Here is a 22,286-nt window from a genome sequence, read left to right as displayed (position 1 = left end):
ACAGCCCCACAGGTAGTAACTGCATAGGAAGGGCTAATTTTATTTTTTATTTTTGATATTCTGCCAGCCACCTCTTGGTGGCCAAAGCAGGTGTAATTGATACAAGTGTTGCAATAGAAGATGAGTTTCACTATAGCAATTAATCATTTATTAGCATTACGCCTGGTTTTGGCACTAAAAGAGAGTCAAAGTACATGTCAAGCGAATCTCTCGAAGATAAAGATGTGGGAACAACAAGACTTTCCCATACTGTTCCACTTACTGTGTAGGCCCAGAGGCGCCGGTTAAAAGCAACTGTCTCAAGCTCCCTTACCACCATGAACAGTGAACCACTGCACACTAACAGCATTGAAATTTGACCAAAATGTGGCGGATCACCTTTTGCCAACACAATATCCTGTGTCCTGTATTTCCAATGGTCTATCTTTGCCGATTCAATTTCCCGAATTGGCACCCCACCTGCAAGTCTGTCTCTGGCGCACTCGGGCACATGTGTGTCGTGTACGAGTTTCGACTTTGTGGTCTCTAAGACTGTATCATAACCAAGTGTCGCCACATCAAAGCTTTGCAGCAACTGGTGTAGTGCTGCAACAGACCTGCATATGTTCTTAAATTTTTTATTTCGGATTGCCATGGCTTTGATGTACTGGTGTTTGGCCTCAAAGCGCATACACCAGTACTGCTTGAGAGGCCGAAGTTCGCTGATCAACCTGGGGTAGTGAACCAGGAAATGCATTTTTTGAATTATTTTCCCTGGATACATTGTTGCAAATGATGTCAAAAAGTATCTGATCTCATCTGCAAGGCGTGCAACATGGTCACGTGGAAGCTCCTCAGCGAACACCAGTTGTACTACACTCTTTAGCTTCAGGTATATCTCCCAGTGTGCATTGTTTTCTTGAATTATGCCACCCAATACAACAGAACGCAAGGAAAACATGCACCACTTCTGTGCCGCTGTGCCTTTGTACGATGCCTGGCCCTGCACATATGCTCTTGATACAGGCTCTGGCTTACTTTTTCGGTCACAGCGTTCATCATTGAAAGCAGTCACTCTGTCCAAGTCTGTGTAGTTTATGATATTCCCACTCAGCAATCCATGGAGAATAAGCTGGAGAACATGAGGAATAGTGCCTTCGAGTAAGCCATGCATAATATCCGGGGGTAGTTAGAGCGTCACATCGAAGTAGCTCACATCCAGCAGTGGCGACCTCTCCTTGACTCCATGGGTCCTGCTGTCGGACGTGTTTTCTAGGACAAAGCTCATATGATGCTTGTGGGTGGCTTCGTTTCTTTGGTCAGCACCACCTTCATCAAAAATGCTTTCGAACTCTGCAACCGATGCTGTACAAAAGCAGCATGGCCGTCCCCTGCTGAAACTGCTGGTGTAACCCCCCATGTTGTTTATAGACAGGTTATCACCACAAAACGCAATAAGCATGGCTGTTACTTTGACACTTGTATTACAGTGCTTGACAATGAATCCTACGTCCCGTAGCAGGTTTATATCTGTCAAAAGTGGCTTCATAACTGCTGACAGACCGTGCTTCTTTACGTTGGCATACTTTGCAATAACTGCCACATGAATTGAGCTCCACTGTGACCTGTATCGAGGATGAATGTTAACGACACTGAAATAGACAACAAAAAGCTTATGCTGTCCACGTTTAGAGCCCAGTGGGTTAACGACCTCCAGTTCGTCACAATATAGGACTATGAACAGTGTGAACTGTGACCTTTCCGGAATTAATTGCGCTGTCTTTCGCTCAAACAGCAATCCATCACGGAAACTGCAGAGCGATGTTGTTTCCTGGCAGCGCTCGGAGTCCTGTAGGTGTCCGCGAAAACTCTCCGACATGAACAGATTATGTAGCACACTTGTGATGGGAACATATTGGAACGTATCACAGCCATCCAGTGGGTGCTCTTGTGGTTTGACGTACGGAAGATTCTCTTTCGCAAACTTCTGTCTTTGGTACTGTGTCTTCGTACAGTCAAAAACTTCATCCACAAACTCACACTTCACCAGCGATTTCAAAGTACTGTGCTCTTCAACGTTCATGTCACAACGTTGCATTATTTGAGCAGCAAAGTTCTCCAACATGTCCCGTGTTGTCATTTTGAACTCTTCAAAGATAAGTTCTGTGGTCGAGCGGGGAAGTTTATGCACCTCTGCCAAGCGAAAGAACAAGAGACTGAGCTGTCTTTTGCAATGTGAAGTGAAGTCGTGCACGGACGCACCCATGCAAGACATTGAGTCACTATTGTAGTGTTGTTATTTAGAACATTTTGGATTAACGTGATGGAAGGCGACGATGAGGAAGGGATAGCGTGAGCGCGTGCAGGGGAACATTTTGTTCATTCTTCGTTTGAGCAATAAACTGGTCGGAAGGTCTCTGGCTTCGTCCGGTGTTCTGACTGTAATGGTCTTCAGGAGACTCCAGGACACTACAAATTCTGGCGACGAAGGTTCAGACTACTGAAGCAAGCAGGTGGCGTTGTCCAAGTTGCTGAGGCCAGAGCTAAATTTGGGAAGGAAAGATCCAGTGCGAATGTGGAGACCACACCTAAGCATACAAGGCGTATGGTAAGTGCATCTGCGCAGTGGCTCTCATGTATAATTGCGTAAAGCTTAGTGGTTATAAAGTTAGCTGGTAGTGCGTTTGCCAAATTGCAGTTTGGCTATTCCATGAGCAATCTCCCAGTTGAACACGTAATTCAGACTGAGTGCTGCGTGAAAAACAAATGCATGACACACTATATGAATCATTGACTGGCTATAAAATCTCTCTCACTGCAACCTCGCTTTAATATGTTGTTGCTGCAGGTGTCGATTCCATACGGGATAACGTATAGTGACACACAAATTCAAGATCTGAAGCACCAAATGAGGAGTGAAATGGCGTGCACAGTGCGAAATTATGACTAGATAAGTTCCCTCATGAAAGAGACGTACGAGCAGAGGCACAAGTGGATCGTGGACACGCATCCAACGACTGCTGACGTCCTTCAAGATTATCCTGCTGTCGCACTCCCAGATATGGTGCGCATATATTGCTGATAATGTGTTGTGAACAATGAAGCTACTTTGTGTCACTAATTACGTTATTTTGTTATTTCAACATGTCAACAGATACATCAGGAATTTACTCTAATGACAGGAGTCAACGCAGACGACAATTTGCTGCAGATAATAAACCTGATTGGGGAGAAGTGCATTGAGCTTGTCAGGTCTCGCAGGTATGCAAAGGAAACTGTGAAGGAAATGGACGAAGATCTCGCAGTGCTGACGGGTGATACACAAAAATGTGAGATATTTGGAACTGTTACACACACAAAAAGTACTGTATTGTGAAAATGCATCGGTTATTTTTTTTTTCTTGTTGTAGTTGTTTTTCTAGTGTACTGGAAGCTAAGTCACATGCCATTTGTGCCCGATTATGAAATATGTAGGTGTATGCTTTTTTTCAGCTTCACCATATATACAAGTATAAACCTTTGCCAATGTGACATGCCGTCACCCTCTTTTTTATTTTCAGACTGTTTTGAGGTTAATGTTCTTCGCCTGCTGCCGTCATTGCTGAAAGAACATCCGGAGTTCTTGAAAGCTACTGTGAGTACATCATGTTAATTTTGCGTTCCACATGAAAAGTGCACACATTCTTTTCTTGCACAGGTGTATGATAAGCACACAAGGAAGCACTTGCACAGGCGGCTGTGCTCGTGTCTCTTTTCAGCTACTTAAACACGCTTGCACTGCTTTTGTCTATTGCATCAGCTGATTTTTACGTTTACTTATGTTATGTTTCCACAAAGGGTGTTTCTTACATTATCTAAGTTGTGCAATTGTAAGTGTGCAATTTTCTGCTGTCTACATTTTACAATTACGTAGTAAAGCCAATTAACTAAGTTGATTGATTCATTCATTCATCAGTGAAGTAGCAGTCTGTGGAGTCGCGCTCCACGGCTGGGGCCCAGAGAGGGCGCACATGTTGTCGGGATTAAGTTACACGCCCAGAGAGGGCGCGCATGTTGGAGGAGAACCTTGATAAGGCAATGCTCAGCGGTCGGAGCACAGACGGAGTGTGAGCGAACGACCGAGAAGGAAGATTGCCCCACCATGGCGTAAGTGAACGTCCTGTGGGACAATAAACGAGGTATTGATTAATTTGTGTCTGTGGCTCTCGGTGCGGTAGTTTCGGTAGGAGACTGGTTGGGTTCTACCCCAAGTGGGATCGAGGAGGCGGAATCCCACAAGTCTCAAAATGCATAGGTCAACCGTAACCCCCCACTGCATTTAGGCTGCCATAGCTTTAAAATGGTATATTCCTTTTTTAATAAAAGATACTTTTGTATTTACCATGCTATGGCATTGGGCGTTCTCTGTTGCTGCATCCATGCATGCAGCATCATTCATATTCTGTTAGCGGGCATCAAACACGAAGGAAAAAAAAACGCTGGTTGAGCTCATCAGCAGTCAGGAACTTGCCAGTACTTATTTCCTTGTAGATTTGTTGCATAATGCTAAGCTTAGATTATGTCCCAACATTTCAGGACGTCTACCCATGTATCACCTATAGTGGAGTAAAGCTGCTTGAAGTTGAGGACGTCCATGCGAAATTTGAAGTCATCGACGTTGACGTGTGTGATATCATAAATGGTGTTGCGACCGCCCTTGAACTCCACTGGACTCTGAATATCAGCTACAGCCCGAAAAACAGAAACACATGGTCTGTGCTGGAGTATTTGTTTGGACTAAAACACACTCGGTTAACTCCACTGGCCCACCGTGTAATAACATACTTTGAATCCCAACAAAAGTTTGTACAGGGTACGTCTTTCTCATGTACTCGTCCGGCGCACAGAATACACTACACAGTCTTTTTTTTTTTTTGAATTCTATAAACTCAGGAGAGGTGATACCAAAGGTCGTAACAGTTACTACCGTGTCCACCGAAGGTGTAGTAACATCACAAGCACTAACAGTTACTTCCCTCGCTCTTACTACCTACGGTTACTAGCAAGTTAGTAAAAAGTGTGACAAGCCATTCCTACCTTAGAGGCTTCTACAACCTTTTTTCTCAAGCGTAAATTCTTCCTCAGCGTAGAATTTGTGTTCGGCATCTGTTTGGTCATTTTGTTCTCTTGCTGTGCCACATGAAGCATGACAAGTGTCATCATAGTCAGGAAATCACTGTGGTGGAAATTTCTCTCCAGGACTTGACAGAGCGTCTGAATGAAGAATGATCCGTCATTTTCGTCTCTGTACCAGTACAGACCTGCAACATAGCAGACATGTCGCACATCAGATCATTCCGTGGGGAGAGCAACATTTTTACGATCGGCGTAGTTTGAAAGGTTGGGGTGAAAGTTTGAAAGGTTTGAAAGTTTGAAAGGTTGGGGTGAGGAAAAGGGGTGCACGAAAGCAACAGGGCGATTCCACGCGAAATGATCCAGCGGACCTGCTCGTCTCTCACAAAACTATCGCGAATTTTTTACGAAATTTTTTTAGCAGTCCCTAATAGTGCAAAACGACACACCACGAAACATTTCTTCCCAAATCTCAATGTGGCGGGTGCTACATACGAGCAAAATTCGCAGCGCTGGCGAAAACCGTGCCTGGGGTGAACGGCAGCTGCGGCTCATAGAAAGCACCTAGAACTGTGCGGTTTTCTTTTGCGTATAGAGGAAACAATGCTTTACACAGCGTTCAAATCCCACTTGTCGTGCTGTAATCGGTGCTGGTATACAAAGGCCGGAAGTTTCGCAAATTTCCTCCTACTTCGCGATTTTTTTGTGGAGAATCAAATCATTAAATTTCAATGAATATTTTTCCCTGAGAAGGCCTCGTGGAATACTTCAACAGGAAAAATCGCAAGACACGTAATTCTTGTAGTCATTGCAGGAAGAAAAGAGGAAGTACGCGATTTTTCGAAAATTCGCTACAATCGAGCGTAAAACACGCAATGAAGAGGTCGGAAGAGACGCCTGAAACCAACGCAGTTTTATAGAATGAGCCTTCCTCTACAACATATTAAAAAATCTCGAGGGTGTTTTTTCGTATACGGGAGAAAATATTTTTTTTGTAGTAGAGGGTATTACGGCCACACACACTCACGTTGCATGTATCCGGTGGTGTGTTATATTTGTTTCTTGGACTCCCGTTTTAATTCTGCGTATTTCCGACTTTTCTTCTGGTTGGGTTTCAATATGACAGCCACCCGGACCAAAGGAACATGGCTCCAGTTGAGCTCTGTGGAGTTCCAATTCACCAGTATGAATATTATAGGCGCGTGGATGCAGGTTCAGTTGAGGAAACTTTCCTTTAACTGGTCGCATTTAAATTCTGAACAATTCAGCAAAAATAATAACCACGAAAAGTCTAACAAATTATAACACTAGAGGAAAAGACGAACGTGCAAAAAAGTCATTTACATGGCAGCACTGGAAACGACGGAATCTCGTGTTGGTGGTTCATCGTCCATGCTGTCCTAGGTTCCAGTGAGGCTCACAGCTATATCAAGCCTTGCACCACTCGCGTATGGAAGCGTATACCCACGGATAACCGTAAGAAACTTCTGGGTTCGGATGAAATATGGACGCTTGTTGTGATCTGCGGATCGGACGTGGATGGCGCCGGATCTGGAGTGGGTCAGACTCGGATAAACCGCGAGATTGCGCGATCAGTTTGCTTCACACAAGGTACAGAACAGAGTACGAGGTGTACGAAAGCCGCTCGCGCATCTGAGAGAGATCTCTGGCTGTGGCGTCTCGAGTTGAGGTGCGCGTTCAGCGCCGATGTTGCGTTTCACTTGTAATAAACTCTACTTATTCCGTTTGGTGCAAAATGTGTTGCTGTCTTGGTGCCGTATAATCTTTCGTGGAAGCTAAATCTGTACTTGCTGTTGTGTATCCTTTGGTAGCATCATGGACGCTCAGGACTCGCTACAAAAGATATGCCGCTCCGGGGTTTTCACTGTCGGAACGAGAGGAAGTCGCCCGTGTGGATGAAGTTTGGTGACATTTTTTTTTTTTTGTTGTTGCCCTTCCCCCCCCTTTTTTTGCTGTTTTGTGCTGACGGTAAATAACGTTTATTTCCTGGGAAATTCGCCTGATATATCGAGCATAGAAACTGAACTATTGCTGCGTGCCGTGGGAGACGCGGATTTTTCGGATAGGATGCGGATGTGAAAAAGCTCACCCGCGCAGGGCTTTAGCTCACACGACAAAAAAATATTACTTAGACCTGTCCATCACCGCTAATCCTCAATCTCCGATGCCGGCACCGTGCACACCGGAAACAATGCCATAAACTTAACCACCCAGGATTACAATACGCGTGTTATGCTACAGAAGCAAAGGCTATGGTAACCTTGCAGAAGTCTGTGCCACAGCATATTGCTTGCTCATTAAAATCCAACCAGACCAGAGAAAAATTGAAAATCAAAAGAATTAAAAGAGGAGCCCAAGAAACAAATATAGCACCCCACTGGACACATGCAACGTGGGTCACTGTGGTCGTAATACCCTCTACTACAAAAAAAAATTATTTTCTCCTGTAAGGAAAAACACCCTCGAGATTTTTTTAATATGTTGTAGAGGAAGGCTCGTTCTATAAATCTGCGTTGGTTTCAGGCGTCTCTTCCAACCTCTTCATTGCGTGTTTTACGCTCGATTGTAGCGAATTTTGGAAAAATCGCATACTCTCCTCTTTTTTTCCTGCAATGACTATGAAAGTTACGTGTCTGGCGATTTTTTCTGTTGAAGTATTCGTTAGGGCCGTGGGAGGAAAAAATGTTCATTAAAATTTAATGGTTTGATTTTCCACAAAAAAATCGCAAAATAGAAGGAAAATTGCCAAACTTCCGGCCTTTGTATACGTGCACCTATTACAGCACGACAACCGAGATTTGAACACTGTGTAGAGCATAGCTACCTCTATGTGCAAAAGAAAACCGCACAGTTCTGGGTGCTTTCTATGAGCCGCAGTTGCCGTTCACGCCAGGCATGGTTTTCGCCAGCGCTGCGAACTTTGCTCCTGTGTAGCACCCGCCACATTGAGATTTGGGAAGAAATGTTTCGTGGTTTGTCGTTTTGCATTATTAGGGACTGCTAAAAAAAAATTCGTAAAAATTTGGGATCGTTTTGTGGGGGCCGAGCAGGTCCGCTGGATGATTTCGCGTGGAATCGCCCAACACTTTTGTGTGGGTAGAAGTTAGTATGTTCCTCAGAAACAAGGCGGGCGATCCTCCCCACGAGAACGGGATTGGTCTGCTTTTCAAGGTCTCCCTTTACTGCAACCTAAATAGCATAAGTGGTACTTGTAGTAATGCAATCTACTCCATGAGTGCTTGCACGCTAATAAACGGTAGTGTCAGTGCGTTTATCTTTTCGTGGGATCCGTAAACAACATCGCAGGGCGCAAAACGATGAATGCTTTATAGGGGAAGAAGTTAAAGCTCGACGTAATCCTAAATATATGCGCATATTTCATTTACATTTTATTCGCGTGGGTATGCATGTATGTGTGTGGGGAGCTTAGTGTGGAGTTAAAAGAGCATGAAAGTGGTACTTGACATGGCTAGAAACCCTGCCCCGATCTGTCGAGCTGCCTACTAGGAGTCAACACAAGAATATTTTCGCTGTGCGGTGTATTGTCATTGCGCATAAAAATTTTGAAAAGATTGTCGGAGGAAGAAGCCGCGGGGGAGAGACACGGGCCCCGCGTGACCTCGAAACTGCTCAGTGCCTTTTTTGTTGTTGTTCTTGCTGTTGTTTTTTTCTTCTTCTCAGCTCACGCGCCGCCAAGGATGGGCATAAATACATTTTTTGACCACTCAAATATAAATACAAAATACTGTGTTGAAAGGGGCATTAAAATAGTCCTCATAAATACATTTTAATAGCAGTATTTAAATACCGTAACTACTACCATAAAAACTGTGAGGAAGATGGCATCTGAGTAGTAGGAGGGGGGGGCGAGGCTACATCGGTGAGAGTTAGAAACCTGCACCCCTGACCCCTGCCCTGAGCCCTGCGCGTATTTTTCCCCGCTCGGCGCGTGGGCGGAGGGTTGTCCGCGCGCTTATCGGCGGGGGAGGGCTGCGCGTGCGCTCATCGTAGCGTATTTTTCAGCCTGGGCAGACTTCTTTCGCCATACGTGGGCCGACTTCACATATTTTTTTCCGATACAACAGGTGAGCGGTTTACATGCAGAGACATGCAAAGGATAGCCATACACAAAAGTACAAGTGAAAATATATTTATTAATGCCAATTGTAATGCCAATCAAGTTGAGATATATTTATTAAAGCCAATAGTGCTGGGAATTGTGCCAATTGTGATGCCAATCAGGTGAAGGAGAAAAACCCAGCCGAAAAACCTTCACCACCTGTAACAGGGCGGTGCTCGAGTGGAGGGCTGCTGTGGTGGGCGGAGCGTGACCGGAGGGCTGCGTGCGCGCTTACCCTTCAGCCTGGGCCACTGACATTCGTCATTTTTCAGCCTGAGCCGACTTGAATCGTAATTTTTTTTCCAGCTACAACAGGTGTGCAGTAGGCTGCTTACATGTAAAGGATAGCCATGCACAAAAGTACAAGTGAAAATATATTTATTGAAGTCATTAGTGTCAGAAATTGTGTTATGACTCTGCGTGAATGGGAAAAACTTAGCAAAAAATCTGAAGCAGAGGAAACACAATACAATACATGTAACAAAGAATATACTTATTAGATGTATGATACAATAGCATTGAATAGGTATCACAACTCAAACACAATATTTTTTATTAACAGTAATCATACACACAAGTTTTCAATGGATCACAACGGACACCACATTTAATCAAAGAAGATATTCTTAATCAATATGATTACAAACAAAATTACAAGTTGTATTATAAAAAGTCTGAGACGTGAGAATCTGATAGGTGTAAGTAATTTCGACCACAATATGCTAAGTTTAATATTCCAATATGACACAAATTTAATTACTCAGTTTCTTATGAAGTGAATAGCGCAGACATAAGGCAATAATTCGAATCAACACGATCAACACATAGCATTAATATAGAACCAATCATCCAACATGTAGGGAAATAATAGCTACACCATATCAAAACGAGAAAAAGATCACCACATTTAATCAAGGAAGATATTCTTAATCAATATGATTATAAACAAAATTATAAGTTGTGCTATAAAAAGTCTAATATTCCTATACGTGAGAACCATCAGTGCAATAGCGGGACGTTCTGATAGTTGTATGTAATTAACTGTGAACAGCAGAGACCATAGAAGACTATGGAACACGAACACAAGAGGAAATAAAATCTATATCACTACAAAGAAGTTATTCTTAAAGGGACCGAAAAGTGAAAAATAACCCCCATATTTTTGCCCACTGTCGTGCACATCATCGTTGTTCGATAAGACACATAAAGCATTACTTCTCAATTCGGCATACTTTTTACGTATAAATATTTTGAACATTGCCAGAACATGGACGGTGCTGCCAACAAACGGCGAAAAAGAGAAACTTGGGTTTCAGCGGTTTCCGGTCCAGGGCTCTCAGGGATTGGTGAACCCTTACCACGTGAGAGCTAATTTTATAGATAACAAAGTTGACGCACAGGATCTTACAGCTAAACGACATTTTAAAAATGACGCTCACTTCCATAGCTCTACGTTAACAAAGCATTCAGCTACTTCGCCGCTACGAGCTTCGATCCACCGCGCCATCTGCAAGGCCGTCTGTGTTATGGCGTTTATTGTTTACGACGTAGGTGGTCATGCTGGTCGCGCGAAATAGTAAGTGGAAGTGGATGTTCGTTGCTGCTGTGTCACGTATTCAGGATACCTACATAGCTTTGGTGTTCGGGGATGCAAAAATCATGTTCGTTCATCTTCGTTTTCTGCCACAAGAGGAGAGAGCGCGAGAACGAATGTGGTTCGAGACACTCCGCTATTAGATGCAGCAGTCGTGTCGTGTGTGCTGAGCTTATTTTGCTGCCGATGACTACGAAGAAGATGCCGTAGACGGCGAATTGCGAAGGCGTCCGAAGCAAACTGCCGGTCAGTAACCAGTGATTTTGCTTCACCGAGATGACGAGTTCAACACATCTCTTAGGTATGTACAGGCGTCACACATGTACAAATTACAATATAACGATGACGTATTCCATTTAACTTATGTTATCCTACTTGTCCCATACTCAATATTGTCAACATCAACAAATTTAATTTGAGGGGCCTTCCAGTGTTGAAGTGGCGCAAGACTACTACGTGTTGTGTGACCCAGGCACTCAAGTTGACATGACAGAAATAGCTGAAAACAGGTATGCAAAGTCCAGATATGGAAGCAGTAGGTTTGTTAAGTGTTGCAGACTTTGTGACATTTATGGAGTCTTCGGACAGGTGCAGAACATTAGTACGACGTCAACAGTAGGAGAAGAAACCGATGATAACTGCTACCCTGTTTGAATGGTAGAACAATACTTCCTGTGTGAAGAGGTGTAGTTATGACTAAGGAACGCTAATTTTCTAGAGATGCATCCTCTACACTTGAATGACCATTGAAACAGTGAAAGTTTATTGTATTTTAAGCCCCACTACTGGAATTGTTCAGTGTGTGTCACTGCTGCAGTGAGCCATGCAAGGTTACCACATCATATTGGTCCTAAATTTGTAGAGTTCCCCTATCTCAGACGCAACCGTCATTTTTCTTTATTGTTCTCCCGATCCCATCTTCTCAGAGATTCATGTTGTTCTCCATGGATTGCATGGGCACTGCCTTTTCTACTCATGCTTTCAGGTTCTTGTTCTGTTAAATAAATATTCACTTGAGAGTTTGCAGCCATCACGCTATCTACTGTGTTTGCCTCGCTATCTATATTGATGTGCCATAACGGTATAGCACACCAACATGCCAATAACCTACCAACAACAACCAAACAACGTAGCCTTGTCCTACTTTTGGATGGGAACTACACGATGTGGTAACATCCACATATATAAAATTTTAGTCGACAGAGATCATCTACAAGTACTCCGTTTAGCCAACACAGTTAAATTAGTGTTAAATCCCAATCTTGGTTCAAATATTAATTGACATTTGGAAACGTAGTCACTAAGAAGTACTAAAGGTTACGAACACAGTTCAGCTGAATGACACTGATGAAAATTATCTTTCTTACTCCTCACATATACAATTCAGTATAACCTACAAATACATCTATGCCCACAGGTTACTTAACCTTCCAGGAACAAACTAGTAATTATAATATGCTGTGACAGCAAAGAAAAAGCAATGAGAACAACCTGAAGCAAACAAGAAAGGAAAATATGCTGACATCAACATTTCTACAAGTCAGCGCACTGATGGGAAAGGGTCTCTAATAGCATGCATGACGCAGATCGAGATCCAGTGGAGTACTTTCTATTGTATTTTCTCGGAGCACCCCATATCCATCTTGTGAATGGCCGACAGGTGGTACAATGTAATTTCCTGCAGAAATAAGGGTTTTCCGTCCAGTTTCCCGTTCAAGTAGCGGGTAAAGACCACAAGGCGCTGCCGTGTATGTTGTCATGCTCTTCGGTTTCTCGGATGTATGTAAAATACACTTGCAGTACTTCGGTGTCAAGGCACAGTATTTCGAAATATTCGTTAGTTCTGATGCAATTGTCTGTTTGCTTTTCACACGCATTCTCTACTTCTCGGCAGCAAAAACCGTAGTATCCGTCGGTTTGCATTTCACACATGAACACGTGCACGACGAAAAAACAGCGCTTGTTTCGGCTTACACAAGTGTTTCTCTCTGATACATGGAAATTTCACAAAGCAGTCCATGTTCACGGCACGGTGAGCTACTGCTGAGGACGAATGTGACTCCGATTAATCTCTGGACGAGGAATCTTCTGCTGCGAAGAACACACTTTCCAGCACGCTAACGCACAAACCACAGCGACAGTTCTCGAATGTGGAATTCCAGCGCACTCATGCTCAAGAGGCTCACCATGCTCGACGTAGAAATTGGTCACAAATGCCCACTGCCATTTTCGTTTTCGCCGGATTAGCGCCCGGAAGTGCGCGTATTACATGCGTCCTCGACAGATGGAGAAGGGTTATGCAATTGTTGACAGACTGCACGGTTTCCTACTAGGTCCATGGACATGCAATTATGGAAAATTTGATTACAGAAAAACTACAGCGATTTCAGCGGAGTATTTTGATATTTGAACTCTTGAAGGTTCAAGCTTTTTGCTGAACGTAAAGTTTCGATAGGTTTATATTCACTTTTCGGTCCCTTTAATCAAAAGAACATAGTAATTTATCATTCAGAAAATCAGAAAAACCAAACTCATCAGAAAATAGATATGTTAAAAATGAACTTCACCACATAGCACGTTCCTAGCCAACAAACAGAACTAATGATATCTGCCCTGATTTGTTGAAGACGGGTGCCAATAGATGTATGGAAGACCACGGAACACTAACGACAAAGAATGACACGAACACAAGAGGAAATAAAATCTATACCACTACAAAGAAGCTACACCTCATCAAAACAGAGTAATTTATCATTCAGAAAAGGAGAAGAAAAAATCAAAATGATCAGAAAATAGACATGTTAACAATGAACTTCACCACATAGCACGCCCCTAGCCAACAAACAGAACTAATGATATCTGCCCTGATTTGTTGAAGACGGGTTCCAATAGATGTATGGAATACTACGGAACACGAACGACAAAGAATGACACGAACACAAGAGGAAATAAAATCTATACCACTACAAAGAAGAAATTCCTGATCAAAACAACATAGTAGTCTATCATTCAGAAAATCAGAAGAAAAATCAAACTCATCAGAAAATAGATATGTTAAAAATGAACTTCACCACATAGCATGCCCCTAGCCAACAACCAGATCTGATTATATCTGCCCTGATTTGTTGAAGACGGGTGCCGATAGATGTATGGAAGACCGCGGAACACGAACGACAAGTACACAAGAGGAAATAAAATCCATACCACTACAAAGAAGATATTCTTAATCAATATGATGACAATCAAATTACAAATTGTATTATAAAAAGTCTAATATTCCTATACGTGAGAACCATCATCGCAATAGCGCTAATATCTGTCGTAACGTTTGAAGCGCAATCGGGATTCTCAATTTCATATTCCAACATTACTCAACTTTTAATTTCTTATTAAGTGAACAGCATAGACGTAAGGAAATAACGAAAAACAACACAATCAACAGCTACAATTAATAGAGAGCCAAACCTGCGCACCATCCGACACATAGAGAAATAATAGCTAATCAATCTATCAAAAGGCGAAATATTACAATATAGCACAGACTTAACGCTGAAAAACAGAGGAACACGCGGCGACATGTAAACAACAACAGAGGAAAATAATCCATCATTGAACCATCATAAAATCGACCAATATACAATTTTCATTCTAACAAACACTACGAATCTTGATGGAGCTATCCAAGACGTAGAAAATATGCACTGTTTTCACTCTTTTCCTCAAAGCCGGGAGTCTTTATGTCTCTATCTATGTGACCATAGTACCGCGCATGCTTTATCACTCAAAGGGTTGGGGGCTATATTACTTCGTCCAGCAAACGGGGCGCTCTGGAGGTAAGATAAGAGAGTGCAAAGGCGATATGTGCAGCGCAAATAGATGTCGATATCACTCGCGGGGATCACTCTCTTTTCGTATCCTTTCCTTGAGACGGAAATCTTTCGTCGAAGTGGTTGTCAAGTCGTCTAAGTTTGTAGAGATGCGATATTGTTATTGAACATGTAGAGAAAGTCCAAATTATTAATTGGTAGCAACGATACTCAATCAAAAACGAGAAACAAATTTAATTACATCAATTTTTGTAATATCTTGCAACAGAAAGTTCTAATGAACCACACAGAAATATCAAATGTGAAATGCAACTCAGAGTTATGAGGCATTCCCAACTCAGAGATTATTTTTACTTATGTCAATCGAGTGAACAATTGAAACAAATACAAGACAATAATTATTTCAGGCAGTAAGTTCACAACTCATAGAATATCAGTCGAGTCAATACTTGAAACAAAATCAAAACAATAATTCTCACGACAGGTGGATAATATAGCATTCTAACCAGATCATAAAATTTTAATCAATAAAGTATACATAGACATGCTTTTAATTAAGTGTAGACGTGCACTTGAAAACAGAGGAGACAATTGCTCTACATTGAAAAGATGGACAGATTTTGTACTCGATACCATAAGTCATGGGAAGATGTGATAAAAAACTGCTTCGAAAAGGAGGAGCCGCGAAACGATTTCATTATCGCTGCATTTCAATACGTCCTAGACATGGTCGTATTCGGAGATATGGTACAAACTACAGACCTGAAGGTGCAAGAATTTATATGCCGAATCTACAATACTTATAAAAATATCTGCACATCAACGTCGAAGGGCCACTGGTATTGATGGCGGAGTTTTTGAGGTTTGCTAACAAAGAATTGAAATACACAACGCCAGATGTAATTGTAATCATTGCAATGGGCATTGCGTTCATCAAGAAAGCAGTCGGATCAAATTATCATATACACACCGCCTATATCGCACGATTCATTACGGATTTGTTGAAATTACACATATCTGAGATGGAAAGTACATAAAACCCTATCACGTGATATATTCCACCCTAGAGCCTCTACACATTTATTTTATTCTACCAGTCAGCGATGTCGAATGAGCAGAAGTTCAATATTGTCGTGCAAGGTCTGATGTATTATCACCTGTTAAACCTCAACAAACATATCAATTGTGGTGAACCACCGGACGATTTTCATCTAATACTCTCTTGTACGCCATTCAAGAGTCTTCATACAAAGAAAGGAAACATCAATAAGAGACTGTGCAAGTTCATCGCGAGAAAGTGCAAGTTGTTGAAGCAATACAAACACGGCGACAACATAGTGCCTGCGTTAATCAACACTGGATTCAAGCGCCCAATAATCAGAATAAACTATTTAATGTCTTCGGAATTCATCAATGAAGACAACAAACGAAAACTGCAGAGTTTGAAATAGAACTAATTTATCGAAATAAACAAGTCTAACTGAATGTGTATATACTGAATAACTGAAACAATAAATGTAATCTTTGTCATCATTAATTATAATGAATTCTACGCATCACAATGAAAACTGCTTATGATTAGATTGAAGATTGCTAGGGACACGAATATTCCATACTGTGTGCAAAAATTCTAATATGGAATCAGAGCTAGCCGTCAAATAGGTTTTACCCCCGACTACACTCTGTACAACTTCATCACCCAAAGGATAGAATTGACGGAGAACGATCGGTCATTGAAATTTAGAGGCATGATACATCAGTCTATGATTACAAAAACGATCACTAATCTCTTGTGAAAACTTATCAAATTTCATGAATTAAATTCCACAGTGCATGTATATTTCTCAATCAGTTGCACTAGCCCAGATGTAGTAAAAGAAGAAGAAAAGGCGTCTTTGACAAGCAACCCGATTGGAGTGGGGAATAAATAAATATTTTCGTCAACACAGTTGTCCGTTTGTATGTCTGGATAGGAAAAATGAGCCGTCCAAGATAGGGCAAAACGGGAAATAAGACAAGATAACTGATTGCGGCGGGATAAGTCAAAGTGTTCGCGACAAATTCTACAATCGCATTCGGGTTCAGTGCCTGCGATATAATACGAAGCCATCGCGAAAATCGAATCCATTATCAAATGCTGCGATGCAAATGGGGCATTTTACAAGCATGATGTGCAGGCGAAGTCTACATTTCTAATCACATAATCTTCATAACACACGTCACACTAACGTATATGAAATAATTTCCAAGTGGCAATCAGATTTTGGGAGAAACGGATCACACAACCGCCATCAGAAGTGATTAACCAGTATACAATGACGATGAGCGTTATGCATAAACACAATGAAAGATATGTTACATCAATTATAATAAGCTGATCAGCGCAGGTCACACATAAACATAGATCAAATCCACAAAATATACTTGAGATTTCCCGTAGCCATACAGAAAAACTATCACATCATTTTAGTGTCATAGCATCCGGGCACTACAAATGGAAAGGCAATACTTTAATTTTATAAGTCTTTAGCTCATAACGGTGTAAAACGCAAAGTCCACACTAAATATAATTTTCTTCTTTAAATTTTCAAGGTCAAAACTGCACGCTATTTCTTGCATTTTTCTAAAGATATAGATTAAAAATTGTGCATATACTCACAGATACTATACAAAATATTTGATTGTGGCTTAAATGCTAAAATTTATCGATCCACATTCAGTAGAAGTGGCGACTACCACACATCAGTAAGAGTTTAATTAAAATTTGAACAGGTGTTGCGATTTATGATCAGTGCTGTAGCATGTGTAATTTCACAATACGCAAGCTTTAGCTCGCTCACTTTGACGAGCACTCTTTCATGATGACAGACAATTTAATCGAATGGATTGATATTTTCTGTATACACTATAACATAATCCGAATTCGTTATGTTGTGGATATTAAAAGTTACGAATATTTTCCGAACGAAATCAACTTAAAACTGGAAAAAAGGGTCACCCGCGTCGACGAACCCGTTTCTGGAAAAAGCAACACGCTCGCGTGCGGTATCGCGTTAACGCGTCGGGCGCAGAATCGCGTTCGGTTTCGGGTACGGCATTGGGGAAACGCGACCCGGCGTGTTGTCGAAACGTCTTCGAGGGTTTTTGCACACAGTATGGGATATTCGTGTCCCTAGCAATCTTCAATCTAATCATAAGCTGTTTTCATTGTGATGCGTAGAATTCATTATAATGATGACAAATATTACATTTAGTGTTTCAGTTATACACTTGTTTATTTCGATAAATTACAGTTCTATTTCAAACTCTGTAGTTTTCGTTTGTTGTCTTCATTGATGAATTCCGAAGACATTAAATAGTTTATTCTGATTATTGGGCGCTTGAATCCAGTGTTGATTAACGCAGGCGCTATGTTGTCGCCGTGTTTGTATTGCTTCAACAACTTGCACTTTGTCGCAATGAACTTGCACCGTCTCTTATTGATGTTTCTTTTCTTTGTATGAAGACTCTTGAATGGCGTACAAGAGAGTATTAGATGAAAATCGTCTGGTGGTCCACCACAATTGATACGTTTGTTGAGTTTCAACAGGTGATAATACATCAGACCTTGCACGACAATATTGAACTTCTGCTCATTCGACATCGCTGACTGGTAGAATAAAATAAATGTGTAGAGGCTCTAGGGTGGAATATGTCACGTGATAGGGTTTCATGTACTCTTCCATCTCAGATATGTGTAATTTCAACAAATCCGCAATGAATCGTGCGATATAGACGGTGTGTACATGATGATTTCATCCGACTGCTTTCTTGATGAACGCATTGCCCATTGCAATGATTACAATTACATCTGGTCTAGTGTATTTCAATTCTTTGTTAGCAAACCTCAAAAACTCCGCCATCAATCCCAGTGGCCCTTCCGACGTTGATGTGCAGATATTTTTATAAGTATTGTAGATTCGGCATATAAATTCTTGCACCTTCAGTTGTGTAGTTTGTACCATATCTCCGAATACGACCATGTCTGGGACGTATTAAAATGCAGCGATAATGAAATCGTTTCGCGGCTCCTCCTTTTCGAAGCAGTTTTTTATCACATCTTCCCGTGACTTATGGTATCGAGTACAAAATCTGTCCATCTTTTCAATGTAGAGCAATTGTCTCTTCTGTTTTCAAGTGCACGTCTACACTTAATTAAAAGCATGTTTATGTTTATTTTATTGATTAAAATTTTATTATCTGGTTAGAATGCTATAATATCCACCTGTCGTGACAATTATTGTTTTGATTTTGTTTCAAGTATTGACTCCACTGATATTCTATGAGTTGTGAACTTACTGCCTGAAATAATTATTGTCTTGTATTTGTTTCAATTGTTCACTCGATTGACATAAGTAAAAATAATCTCTGAGTTGGGAATGCCTCATAACTCTGAGTTGCATTTCACATTTGATATTTCTGTGTGGTTCATTAGAACTTTCTGTTGCAAGATATTACAAAAATTGTTGTAATTAAATTTGTTTCTCGTTTTTGATTGAGTATCGTCGCTACCAATTAATAATTTGGACTTTCTCTACATGTTCAATAACAATATCGCATCTCTACAAACTTAGACGACTTGACAACCACTTTGACGAAAGATTTCCGTCCAAAGGAAAGGATGCGAAAAGAGAGTGATCCCCGCGAGTGATATCGACATCTATTTGCGCTGCACATATCGCCTTTGAACTCTCTTATCTTACCTCTAGAGCGCCCCGTTTGCTGGACGAACTAATATAGCCCCCAACCCTTTGAGTGATAAAGCATGCGCGGTGCTATGGTCACAAAGATAGAGACATAAAGTCTCCCGGCTTTGAGGAAAAGAGTGAAAACAGTGCATATTTTCTACGTCTTGGATAGCTCCATCAAGGTTCGTAGTGTTTGTTAGAACAAAAATTGTATATTGGTCGATTTTATGATGGTTCAATGATAGATTATTTTCCCCTGTTGTTGTTTACATGTCGCCGCGTGTTCCTCTGTTTTTCAGCGTTAAGTCTGTGCTATATTGTAATATTTCGCCTTTTGATAGATTGATTAGCTATTATTTATCTATGTGTCGGATGGTGCGCAGGTTTGGCTCTCTATTAATTGTTGCTGTTGATTGTGTTGTTTCTCGTTATTTCCTTACGTCTATGCTGTTCACTTAATAGGAAATTAAAAGTTGAGTAATGTTGGAATATGGAATTGAGATTCCCGATTGCGCTCCAAACGTTACGACAGAAATTAGCGCTATTGCAATGATGGTTGTCACGTATAGGAATATTAGACTTTTTATAATACAATTTGTAATTTGATGGTCATCATATTGATTAAGAATATCTTCTTTGTAGTGGTATGGATTTTATTTCCTCTTGTGTACTTGTCGTTCGTGTTCCGCGGTACTCCATACATCTATCGGCACCCGTCTTCAACAAATCAGGGCAGATATAATCAGATCTGGTTGTTGGCTAGGGGCATGCTATGTGGTGAAGTTCATTTTTAAAATATCTATTTTCTGATGAGTTTGATCTTTTCTTCGGATTTTCTGAATGATAGACTACTATGTTGTTTTGATTAGGAATTTCTTCTATGTAGTGGTATAGATTTTATTTCCTCTTGTGTTCGTGTCATTCTTTGTCGTTCGTGTTCCGTAGTATTCCATACATCTATTGGCACCCGTCTTCAACAAATCAGGGCATATATCATTAGTTCTGTTTGTTGGCTTGGAGCGTGCTATGTGGTGAAGTTCATTTTTAACATGTCTATTTTCTGATGAGTTTGATTTTTTCTTCTGCTTTTCTGAATGATAGATTACTATGTTGTTTTGATTAAGAATAACTTCTTTGTAGTGGTATAGATTTTATTTCCTCTTGTGTTCGTGTTCCATAGTCTTCTATGGTCTCTGCTGTTCACAGTTAATTACATACAACTATCAGAACTTCCCGCTATTGCACTGATGGTTCTCACGTATAGGAATATTAGACTTTTTATAGCACAACTTATAATTTTGTTTATAATCATATTGATTAAGAATATCTTCCTTGATTAAATGTGGTGATCTTTTTCTCGTTTTGATATGGTGTAGCTATTATTTCCCTACATGTTGGATGATTGGTTCAATAATAATGTGTTGATCGTGTTGATTCGAATTATTGCCTTATGTCTGCGCTATTCACTTCATAAGAAACTGAGTAATTAAATTTGTGTCATATTGGAATATTAAACTTAGCATATTGTGGTCGAAATTACTTACACCTATCAGATTCTCACGTCTCAGACTTTTTATAATACAACTTGTAATTTTCTTTGTAATCATATTGATTAAGAATATCTTCTTTGATTAAATGTGGTGTCCGTTGTGATCCATTGAAAACTTGTGTGTATGATTACTGTTAATAAAAAATATTGTGTTTGAGTTGTGATACCTATTCAATGCTATTGTATCATACATCTAATAAGTATATTCTTTGTTACGTGTATTGTATTGTGTTTCCTCTGCTTCAGATTTTTCCCATTCACACAGAGTCATAACATAATTTCTGACACTAATGACTTTAATAAATATATTTTCACTTGTACTTTTGTGTATGGCTATCCTTTGCATGTAAACAGCCTACTGCACACCTGTTGTAGATGGAAAAAAATTACGATTCAAGTTGGCTCAGGCTGAAAAATGACGAAAGTCGGTGGCCCAGGCTGAAGGGTAAGCGCGCACGCAGCCCTCCGGTCACGCTCCACCCTCCACAGCAGCCCTCCACTCGAGCGCCGCCCTGTTACAGGTGGTGAAGGTTTTCCGACAGGCTTTTTCTCCTTCACCTGACTGGCATCATAATTGGCACAATTCCCAGCACTATTGGCTTTAATAAATATATCTCAACTTGATTGGCATTACAATTGGCATTAATAAATATATTTTCACTAGTACTTTTGTGTATGGCTATCCTTTGCATGTCTCGTGATGGAAATGGAAATGTCTTGTCATGGAAAAAATATGTGAAGTCGGCCCACGTATGGCCAAAGAAGTCTGCCCAGGCTAGAAAAATACGCTACGATGAGCGCACGCGCTGCCCTCCCCCGCCGAAAAGCGCGCGCACAACCCTCCGCACACGCGCCGCGCGGGGAAAAATATGCGCAGGGCTCAGGGCAGGGGTCAGGGGTCCAGGTTTCTAACTCTCGCCGATGTATCATCGGGCCCCCCTCCTACTACTCATCTGGAATTACAGAAATAATGATTATCGTACCAACAAAACAGCAAGCAACAAGAACATTTATTTGTTCGATTATCATTCTGATTTTAATACTAGAAGTTCCTCGAAGGCTCCATATTTTAAGCATCTTTTGTTCAGCCGTACAATCATATTCGCAAAGGAGAATAGCATCTCCACAGGTGTTGATGGCTTGTATTAAATTTGACGAAGGTGCTTCGTACAACAAGGTAATCGGATAGTCGTGACCGTTGTCCGCAACAACAGTGAAAAACCCGCCATCTAAAATGGTTGTCGCATGCGCATGCTGGCGCAAACACGGTATAACCAGGGCCGCGAAGCTGTAGTAGAAATCTATTGTAGCTGAAAACTCACGTGACGTCCGGAGCTGGACCAATGACTGAGGACTA

General features: G+C 41.1%; 2 protein-coding genes across 2 annotated transcripts in view; one reads left to right on the top strand and one right to left on the bottom strand.

The window, feature by feature from the left end:
* The window catches only part of LOC135378997 (uncharacterized), a 355,209-nt gene that overhangs the window by 200,456 nt on the left and 132,467 nt on the right, over nucleotides 1-22,286 (bottom strand). The window contains exon 9 of the mRNA XM_064612222.1: nucleotides 5,056-5,279. Within this exon, the coding sequence (XP_064468292.1) occupies nucleotides 5,056-5,279 (224 nt within the window). The remainder of the gene's footprint in view (nucleotides 1-5,055; nucleotides 5,280-22,286) is intronic.
* On the top strand, nucleotides 2,391-3,901 carry LOC135375759 (uncharacterized). The gene is made up of 5 exons (XM_064608403.1): nucleotides 2,391-2,587; nucleotides 2,828-3,043; nucleotides 3,134-3,308; nucleotides 3,540-3,613; nucleotides 3,677-3,901. Exons 2-5 carry the CDS (start codon nucleotides 2,942-2,944, stop codon nucleotides 3,743-3,745), a joined length of 420 nt encoding a protein of 139 aa, XP_064464473.1. The 5' UTR covers nucleotides 2,391-2,587; nucleotides 2,828-2,941; the 3' UTR covers nucleotides 3,746-3,901.

Source organism: Ornithodoros turicata, chromosome 1, assembly GCF_037126465.1.
Source record: "Ornithodoros turicata isolate Travis chromosome 1, ASM3712646v1, whole genome shotgun sequence".
NCBI lineage: Eukaryota > Metazoa > Arthropoda > Arachnida > Ixodida > Argasidae > Ornithodoros > Ornithodoros turicata.
This window is presented reverse-complemented; position numbering and strand designations above follow the sequence as displayed.